This window comes from Rhinoraja longicauda, chromosome 24 (assembly GCF_053455715.1).
Source record: "Rhinoraja longicauda isolate Sanriku21f chromosome 24, sRhiLon1.1, whole genome shotgun sequence".
NCBI classification, from domain to species: Eukaryota; Metazoa; Chordata; class Chondrichthyes; order Rajiformes; family Arhynchobatidae; genus Rhinoraja; species Rhinoraja longicauda.
This window is the reverse complement of record NC_135976.1, coordinates 20,663,568-20,674,143: the sequence shown is the minus strand read 5'-3', so window position 1 is coordinate 20,674,143 and position 10,576 is coordinate 20,663,568. Positions and strand designations below refer to the sequence as shown.

At 45.5% G+C, this 10,576-nt stretch overlaps 1 protein-coding gene across 1 annotated transcript; it reads left to right on the top strand.

Moving 5' to 3' along the window:
• The first annotated feature begins 34 nt into the window (after positions 1-34).
• Positions 35-4,525, top strand: LOC144605211 (putative G-protein coupled receptor 139). Its single transcript, XM_078420309.1, has 2 exons — positions 35-287; positions 3,627-4,525. The coding sequence occupies exons 1-2, from the start codon at positions 35-37 to the stop codon at positions 4,523-4,525; spliced, it is 1,152 nt and encodes a 383-aa protein (XP_078276435.1).
• Positions 4,526-10,576: the final 6,051 nt, after the last annotated feature.

The following is a 10,576-nucleotide window of genomic DNA, read 5'->3' as shown; positions in this document are numbered from 1 at the left end:
CTCTATGGGAACACCGATGTGGAATGTTACCACAATGGGTCGCGATCTGGGAACTGCTACTTCGACTGGTCGGAAGGTGGGAGTGGTCGACCGAAATGCTACATCAATCGGTCGGGATGCGGGACCGCTAGTCGCCAATATTTCAACATTGGAAACCAATGTCTTCTGGGCATTTGAGTATCTTTTTACCAATTATGATGTGCTCACCTTGGAAGAACGGGTCGTTTTGGCTCTCAGGGGTATTCAACCCATTTATTTCCCCCTCCTTGCCATTTTTACTGTGCCTGGTAAGTAAATCTCCCATTTCTCAGCAGACCTCATAAACACGGTTTTACATATCACTACTCTAGTCGACAAGTTGTTTTTTGCCAATACAAAGGCGGCACGGTAGCGCAGCGGTAGAGTTGCTGCTTTACAGCGAATGCAGCGCCGGAGACTCAGGTTCGATCCTGACTACGGGTGCTGTACTGTAAGGAGTTTGTACGTTCTCCCCGTGACCTGCGTGGGTTTTCTCCGAGATCTTCGGTTTCCTCCCACACTCCAAAGACGTACGGGTATGTAGGTTAATTTGACTGGGTAAATGTAAAAAAATAATTGTCCCTAGTGTTTGTAGGATAGTGTTAATGTGCGGGGATCGCTGGGCGGCGCGGACTTGGTGGGCCGAAAGGGCCTGTTTCCGCGCTGTATATATATGATATGATATGATATGAACTACTTGCCGAGACCGTGTTACTGCGGGCTAATTGTTGGAAACAATCAATGAAACTCTTCATTGGGAACGACTCAGAGGAAATAATGATCGATTTTTGTTTTCGTGAGGACGGTGAAGATGGTAGGTTTGATGGCGTTATATATGAATTTCGGTGAGACAGTAAGACAAGGTCCTACGTGGCAGGTTTGTGAAGAAAGTAAAAACCCAATGGGACCAGAGCCAGAGCAGCAAATCGGACCCAAATTGGGCTCCGTGAAAGGATGTAGAGGGGAACGGTAAAGGGGTGTTTTTCTTTCTGGGACTGTTACCAATGGGGTTCCGCGCGGTCAGTCTCTCGCTATTTATTGTTGCTAGCAGTGAATTACAGTTATGTGTTTGGGGGGGGGGGGAGAGGAGGGGGGTGATACATAAGTTTGTAACCGGGTACAGAAATTTCCAGAGTGGTTCCAGTGAGGAGACTGAGGGGACATGGAGACAGAGACATGAGCGATAAAGTAACAAATGGCGTTTAATCCAGCGATGCGTAAATTAACGAAAGGTGCAACAAGCCAGTGAATAGACAATGCATTAGAAGCAGTATGAAAGAACTGCAGGTGTTGGTTTAAATCGAAGGTAGACACAAAATGCTGGAGTAACTCGTCTTCAGAAGAGTCTCGACCCGAAAGGTCACCCATTCCTTTTCTCCAGAGATGCTGCCTGTCCCAATAGACAATGGACAATAGGTGCAGGAGGAGGTCATTCGGCCCTTCGAGCCAGCACCGCCATTCAATGTGATCATGGCTGATCATTCTCAATCAGTACCCAGTTCCTGCCTTCTCCCCATGCCCCCTGACACCGCTATCCTTTAGAGCTCTATCCAGCTCTCTCTTGAATGCATTCAGATAATTGGCCTCCACTGCCTTCTGAGGCAGAGAATTCCACAGATTCACAACTCTCTGACTGAAAATGTTTTTCCTTTTCTTAGCACTAAATGGCCTTCCTCTTATTCTTAAACTGTGGCCCTTGTTCTGGACTCCACCAACATTGGGAACATGTTTCCTGCCTCTAACGTGTCCAACCCCTTAATAATCTTATACGTTTCGATAAGATCCCCTCTCATCCTTCTAAATTCCAGTGTATACAAGCCTATACATTATAGCGTCCCGCTACATTAGAAGGTGTTGGGTGGCGCGTGAGAATAAATCATCACGGAGTGTAAGTCTGTAGACCCTTAAAGGTCATTTCTATGTTGGGATTAAAAGGGCAGACGGGACGCTTTTTCTTTTTTCTGAAATAGAGTATACGAGCAGGACTGTAATGTTGGACCGTGTTAGACCACAATTTGACTACTGGTTGCCGTTCTGGCTCCGCTCTCAGAAATGATATTACTACAGTGCAGACTTGTGGGGTATGCTAAGGTGAGCAATCTGTATTTGCGATAAGGTGGCCATAGGCTGGGAAGCAGAATAAAACTCGAGGCAGTGTAAATTTGAATTAAAGTCGCAGAACAGACATATCGGGAGCAAGGATAGGGAACGCAGTCCCTCAAACCAGCTTTGTCATTAAGATCTAATGTTAATCTCCTCTGTACACTCCCAACCAGCGCAATAGACGTTTGCTCTGATCAACTCTGCTTGAAATATATTTAAGGACTCCCCCACCACTACTCTTTGTAGAAGAAAGCTCGAAAGAATCGTATCTCTGAGAAATCTTTATTTTTCAGTTCTGGCTTAAATAGGTGAACCACTAGTTTTAAACGGTGAAAAACAAAATAGAATTAGGGACATACGACCCAGATCTTCTCCAATCCTCCCTCCCTCGAACCATTAGAATATTGAACGTCCCCACCCTTTCTTTCATCCAAGTTCTAGTGGATACAATCCGAGTTTATCCAGCATTTCCTCCTGGCAATTTGCCATTCCAAAAAAACAGTCTGGTGAACCTTCTCTAAACTGTTTGCAATGGATTTAACGTCCTTTCTTAAAGAAGGAAAATAATACGGTGTACAATACTCCAGATGTAGTCCGGCCAATGCCCTCCGTAACTGGAGCAGAACCTCCCTAACACTGTATCTTAAATAATGGCTTTTCCTGTACACCATGAACCAGCACTATGACTCCCAGTTCCCTCTGCACCTCAGGCTTCTGAAGTCTCCCTATACCAAGATATTTTGCGTCTTTCGTTGTTTCTTTTCTTCCCTGACATATTAGACACATTTCCCCAAATGTATACAACTTTCCAGATCTTTGTCCACTCAATTAATCCACTCGTTTGTCGCCTCCATATCTTTCTAATGACATCTAGTCTGTCCATCTTTCCGCCATCGGCGAATGTACTACACATCCTACAATCAAAGTGATTTCCTTCGAAAAGGCGACTGGAAGGCGACTCCGGACTGTCAAAGCAGCAACAGCCAAACATTAAAACAGGTTTTTTTCCGCGAGTAGTAGCTCTACTCAATAACCAGAAGTCAGTGGTCTCTTTTTGCTCCGGTTTATTTCACTCACATGTTTAAACCGCACTGTTGCATTCTTAATGTTTTACTGTTTTATGCTTTATTCCTAATTGTTTACTGTCTCTTCGTGTTGTTACTTGCGAGCGGAGCCAAGGCACGTTCATTGAATGTGTAGATACTTGGCCAATCAACTTATTCATTCATTCATTCATTCATCCATTCATTCATTCATTCATTCATTTATTCATCCATTCATTCATTTATTCATTTATTCATTCATTCATTCATCCATTCATTCATTCATTCATTCATTCATTCATTCATTCATTCTTATTGTGTTGCTACATCTCTAAACAATGAAAGACATTGGTAAATCATACAATATATAGACGTTGTACTAACTCAATTATCGGTAAAACTGCTAACTCTGCTCCTCGACCGCTGTGTAACACCCTGTTTATTCCCCCACCCCCTTCACAGTGAATTCAGTGGCAATTGTCATCCTCTCGCGGGGCAAGTGCGGTCTCTCCAAGTGTGTCACTCGCTACCTGGTGGCCATGGCGGCCGCAGATTTGGTCATCATTATGCTCGACCTGGTGTGGAGGCACATCCCAATGACTTATCGGGATCAGTTCAGTTTCCTATGGAGCGTTCCCGTGTGTAATTTCCACGCCGTCCTGCTTTTCGCAAACGCGGACTGTTCCGTTTGGTTCACCGTCGCGTTCACCTTCGACCGAACTGTAGCAATTTGTAGCCAGAAGCTGAAATTGAAATATTGCACCGAGAGAATCGCGGCCGTCGTTCTGTTGACAGTGGTCCTAGTGAGCTGTTTAAAGAACATCTTCTGGTTCTTCATGCTCACCGGCGAGTATAATTTCCACAATGACCCCTTTATCTGCAGGGAGAGGCCCGGTGTCCTGGAATCATCAATCTGGGCAGCAGTTGAGTTCATTCACTATCTGATTACCCCGGTGGCTCCATTTTTTCTGGTTATGCTGTTCAATGTCTTCACCGTCCGGCACATCATTATAGCTAACAGAGCTCGTCGGAGGCTCAGGGGTCCCAGCAATGGAGAGACCCCCAAAGATCCTGGGATGGATAGCCGCAGAAAATCCATCATCCTATTGCTTGCTGTCTCGGGCAATTTCATTTTGCTATGGCTCGCCTTCATGGTGCATTCCATATGGAACCGGGTGTACTGGTTAGGCTATCGGAACAAGGTCCCACCTGAGATCGTGCAGAGGACGGGCTTCGTCCTGCAACACCTCAGCTGCTGTACAAATACCGGCGTTTACGCCTTGGCGCAGACAAAATTCCGAGAGCAGCTTGGGATGGCGCTGATCTACCCCATCACTCGCCTCGTACGCATCTTCAAATAACGATGCACAACGAATCAGCGGCGGTCTCTCCCCTGACCTATTCCCCCACCCCAATTTAATAATGGGCGATTGATGCTGGGCTGCGCAACGACCCCGCAATCGTAAAGATGTTACAGACAAAAATCGCCGTGTCTCTCTCAGTGAGGATTAGATTTTCCCCTTAAAGGAAGATGTGATCAATATTATAATGAAAGATAAGAAATAAAATGTTCATATATTAAACAATTATCGTGCAAATCAGAGTTTGGTTGTCATTGATTTCGATTGACACTCTCCAGCACCTCGGTTGAACATGATGTAGGCACTTTTTTAGAAAGGAGTGAGAGAGAAAACTGGGAATTATAGACCAGTTAGCCTTACATCGGAAGTGGGAAAGATGCTGGAGTTGATTATTAAAGATGTTATAGCAGCGCATTTGGAAAGCAGTGACGGGATAGGTCAAAGTCAACATGGATTTATGAAGGGGAAATCATGCTAGACTAATCTTTTGGAATTTTTTGAGGATGCAACAAGTAGAATGAATAAGGGAAAGCCAGTGCATGTGGTGCAACTGGACTTTCAAAAAACCTTTGACTAGGTCTCACGCAAGAGAGTAGTTTGAAAAATTAGAGCACATGAAATTGGGGTAGGGTATTGACATGGATAGAGAACTAGTTGACAGACAGGAAGCAAAGAATAGGAATTAACGGGTCCTTTTCGGAAAGGCAGGCAGTGACTAGTGGAGTGCGTAAGGCTCGGTGTCGGGACTCCAGTTGTTTACAATATATATTAACAATTTAGATGAAGGAATTAAATGTAACATCTATAAGTTTGCGGATGACACAAAGCTGGGTGTCAGTGTGAGCTGCGAAGATGCTATGAGGCTGCAGGGTGACTTGTATAGGTTGGGGGAGTCGGCAGAAGCAAGGCAGATGTGGTACAATGTGGGGTTGTGTTCGATAAATCTCTGGATTCACTCAGTAATTCACAGATTTGATTCACTCAGTAATTCATTACAACACTAAATAATGCACATACACTCACGTATCCCCGAATACTCGCAAACCCCGAGTACACATCAGAGCACAACACAAGGTGTTTCTACATACACTCACGTAAACCAGTAACACACTCGCAAACACATCAGAGCATGCCACAGGATGTTTTGTTCAAGACCACCTGGCACCATTCGTGACACGGTCGAAGGCTAAGGTTCCCTCACCGAAAGGGCGCCCAACACCATCCTTTATGGCATTTCTTATCAGAGCAAACTGTGTCACTCCCCTTCTCTGAGCCAATCATAAGCCCCCCTTGTCTGCTATGTTTCTGTGCTACTAGCGGCAGGGGGCGCGGGTGGTCTACCCAACTATTGCTGTTGTGTTGTACTTGTCTACATTACGCTTTGTCATAGAAGGGCCTTGAAGACTACGCTCGCAGGCAATGATCGCAGATAATGCGTCTGGAAACTTGTTTTCGAGAGGCTATGGAATATAGGGCTGATAACGTAACTGATAACTCCATTTCACATTTTAGCTGAAATTGTCAGTTTAACTCTTACACGGCATGTGGATAAATGTGAGGTTATCCACTTTGGTAGCAAGAACAGGAAGGCAGATTATTATCTGAATGGTGCCAGATTAGGAGAAGGGGAGATGCAATGAGACGTGTGTGTACATCAGTCACTGAAAGTAAGTATGCCGGTACAGCAGGCAGTGAAGAAAGCTAATGGCATGTTGGTCTTCATTGCGCGAGGATTTGAATTTAGGAGCAAGGAGGTCCTACTGCAGTTGTAGAGGGCCCTGGTAAGACCGCACCTGGAGTATTGTGTGCAATTTTGGTCTCCTAATTTGAGGAAGGACATTATTGCTATTGAGGGAGTGCAGTGAAGGTTCAACAGGTCAATTCCCGGGATGGCGGGACTGACATAGGATGAAAGAATGGGTTGACTGGGCTTGTATTCACTGGAATTTGAAGGATGAGAGGGGTAGAGTGGAGGAGAGAAATAGGTGGGAGTCCAGATGGGGTCCAGGGGAGGGAAGCGTGCTGGAGGCGGTTGTGGGTGAAAAAAATGGGAGCGGGTAGTTAGAGGTTACCCAATTGGCGAAATCAATGTAGTAAGCTACCCAAGTGGATTATAGAAACTTATAAACTTCTTAGAGCATTGGACAGGGTAGATGCAGGAAAAATGGTCTCGATGTTGGGGGAGTCCAGAACCAGGGGTCACAATTTAAGAATAGGAGGTAGGCTATTTAGGACTGAGATGAGGAAAAACTTTTTCACCCAAGAGAGTTGTGAATCTGTGGAATTCTCTGCCACAGAAGGCAGTGGAAGCCAATTCACTGGATGCTTTCAAGAGAGAGAGTTAGATTTAGCTCTTAGGGCTAAGGAAATCAGGGGAAAAGCCAGAACAGGGTACTGAATTTGGATGATCAGCCATGATCATATTGAATGGCGGTGCTGGCTCAAAGGGCCGAATGGCCTACTCCTGCACCTATTTTCTATGTTTCCATGGTTTCTAAACCCCTCAGTTACACTTTTAACCTTCTCCCTCTCAGCTTAAAACTAGATTTTAGATAGCCCCTAGAATGGGAAACATGCATTTGGCTATCTACCCTTTCTAAGCCTGTCACAATTTTATATACCTCTATTATGTTTCCTCTCCGCCTCCTTAACTTCAGGATGCACTCAGCCTATCAAATCTCTCTTTATAACTGAAGCTCGCTGACACAGGTTGCATGCTTATGAATCTTTTCTGCACCCTCTCTCGGTTAATATTGTCTTTCCTACAGTGTGCTGACCAGAACTGCGCACAGCACTCCAAATGAGGCCTGAGCAACATTTCATACAACCACCCCATGACATCCCACCTCGTTGATGAAGGAGGGGTCCTGTCTACCTGTGTTGCCACTTTCCGTGAACAATGTAGTTGTACCAAGGATGTTTGGAAGATGAGAGAAATTGAGGCCCTGGCCATGAATAAGAAGGAAGCATAGGGCAGGTGGAGGCAGATTGGATCAAGTGCATCCCTGAAGGAGTTTATGGAATGGAGCAGCATGCTAAAACAGGAATTCGGGAAGGCAAAAAGGGGCAGGAGAGAGCTCTGGCAGATAATATTAAGGATAATTCCAAGAGATTTTGTAAGTACACTATAGGAAAAATAGTAAACAGAGAAAAAATGGGGCCCCTCAGGAATCAACTCGATGTGCAACTAAAGCAGATTTGCAAGGTCCTCAATGAGTATTTCTCCTCTGTTTTTACCATAAAGAAAGACAAGCTGACCTAGAAACTTTGGGCAGTTAATGGAAATGTCTTCAAGGCAGTCAGTATTACAGTTGAGAAGTTTACTATCTCCTTACATACATCCTCCCAAAGTGCAACACCTCACCCTTGCTCAGGTTAAACTCCACCTGCTATTTCTCCTCCCATTCCTTCATCGCTCCAGTACTCCAACACAAAGCCTCTTTTCCCACTATACCCCACCCCCTCTCATCTGGCTTCTTCCTCTCGCAAGCCATCTACCCATTACCCATACACCCCTCACGTTGAGACCCCTCCCCCCACCCCACCCCACCTAGCAACCATTAAGGGTCATTAAAGGACACTAAATGCTGGAGTATCTGAGCAGGGCAGGATGCATCTCTGGAGAACGTGGACTTGCGCTCGGTTCACCTGGGCTTACTGGATCTCACAGTTGCTAATCATTTTAACTCCCCTTCCTATGCCCACACTAACCATGGCTTCCTGGCTTCCTCGATTGCCAGAGTGAGGCCACACGGAAACTGGAGGAACGGCATCTCTTTCTCCACTTGGATAGCTTACTACATTGATTTCGCCAATTGGGTAACCTCTAACTACCCCCTCACCATTTTTTCACCCACAACCGCCTCCACCGCGCTTCCCTCCCTTGGACCCCACCTGGACTCCCACGTATTTCTCTCCTCCACTCTACCCCTCCTGCTACTTTTCTCCCCCTGGCTTCACAACCCACAACTCTTGAACTCTTGACCAATTGAATAACTACTTTGGTTCTGTCTTCACTAAGGAAGACATAAATAATCTGCCGGAAATAGCAGGGGACCGGGGGTCAAATGGGATGGAGGAACTGAGTGAAGTCCAGGTTAGTCGGGAAGTGGTGTTAGGTAAATTGAATGGATTAAAGGCCGATAAATCCCCAGGGCCAGATAGGCTGCATCCCAGAGTGCTTAAGAGGTAGCCCCAGAAATAGTGGATGCATTAGTGATAATTTTTCAAAACTCTTTAGATTCTGGAGTAGTTCCTGAGGATTGGAGGGTAGCTAATGTAACCCCACTTTTCAAAAAGGGAGGGAGAGAGAAAACAGGGAATTACAGACCAGGGAAAATGCTAGAGTCAGTTATTAAAGATGGGATAGCAGCACATTTGGAAAGTGGTGAAATCATTGGACAAAGTCAGCATGGATTAATGAAAGGTAAATCATGTCTGACGAATCTTATAGAATCTTTCGAGGATGTAACTACTAGAGTGGATAAGGGAGAACCAGCGGATGTGTTATATCTGGACTTCCAGAAGGCTTTCGACAAGGTCCCACATAAGAGATTAGTATGCAAACTTAAAGCACATGGTATTGTGGGTTCAGTATTGATATGGATAGAGAACTGGCTGGCAGACAGGAAGCAAAGAGTAGGAATAAACGGGTCCTTTTCAGAATGGCAGGCAGTGACTAGTGGGGTACCGCAAGGCTCAGTGCTGGGACCCCAGCTATTTGCAATATATATTAATGATTTGGACGAGAGAATTGAATGCAACATCTCCAAGTTTGCGGATGACACGAAGCTGTGGGGCAGTGTTAGCTGTGAGGAGGATGCTAGGAGGCTGCAACGTAACTTGGATAGGTTAGGTGAGTGGGCAAATGCATGGCAGATGCAGTATAATGTGGATAAATGTGAGGTTATCCACTTTGGTGGCAAGAACAGGAAAGCAGACTATTATCTGAATGGTGGCCGATTAGGAAAAGGGGAGATGCAACAAGACCTGGGTGTCGTGGTACACCAGTCATTGAAAGTAGGCATGCAGGTGCAGCAGGCAGTGAAGAAAGCGAATGGTATGTTGGCATTCATAGCGAGGGGATTTGAGTATAGGAGCAGGGAGGTTCTGCTGCAGTTGTACAGGGCATTGGTGAGACCACACCTGGAGTATTGCGTACAGTTTTGGTCTCCTAATCTGAGGAAAGACATTCTTGCCATAGAGGGAATACAGAGAAGGATCACCAGATTGATTCCTAGGATGGCAGGACTTTCATATGAAGAAAGACTGGATAGACTCGGCTTATACTCGCTGGAATTTAGAAGATTGAGGGGGGATCTGATAGAAACTTACAAAATTCTTAAGGGGTTGGACAGGCTAGATGCAGAAAGATTGTTCCCGATGATGGGGAAGTCCAGAACAAGGGGTCACGGTTTAAGGATAAGGGGGAAGTCTTTTAGGACCGAGATGAGAAAGTTTTTTTCACACAGAGAGTGGTGAATCTGTGGAATTCTCTGCCACAGAAGGTAGTTGAGGCCAGTTCATTGGCTATATTTAAGAGGGAGTTAGATGTGGCCCTTGTGGCTAAAGGGATCAGGGGGTATGGAGAGAAGGCAGGTACAGGATACTGAGTTGGATGATCAGCCATGATCATATTGAATGGCAGTGCAGGCTCAAAGGGCCGAATGGCCTACTCCTGCACCTATTTTCTACGTTTCTATGTTTCTATGAAACCTGGCCATACCTATTGTTCTTATCTCTGGCCTTTGCTCCAACCGCCTTTCAGAAAAAACCCATGCCTGTGTTGAATTATTAACTACCCAGTCTGTCCTGCCTCTCCCTTTTCCAGCTTTTCTCTCACCCCCTTATAATCAGCCTGAAGAAAGGTCTGGACCAAAAAGCTATGTGCGTCACCTATCCTTCTTTTCCAGAAATGTTTCCTGGCCTGCTGAGTTCGTCCAGCATTTTGTGAATTTTTGTGCATTAACCAGCATCTGCCAGTCTGAAGAAGGGTCTTGACCCAAAACGTCACCCATTCCATCCCTCCAGCTGCTGCCTGTCCCGATGAGT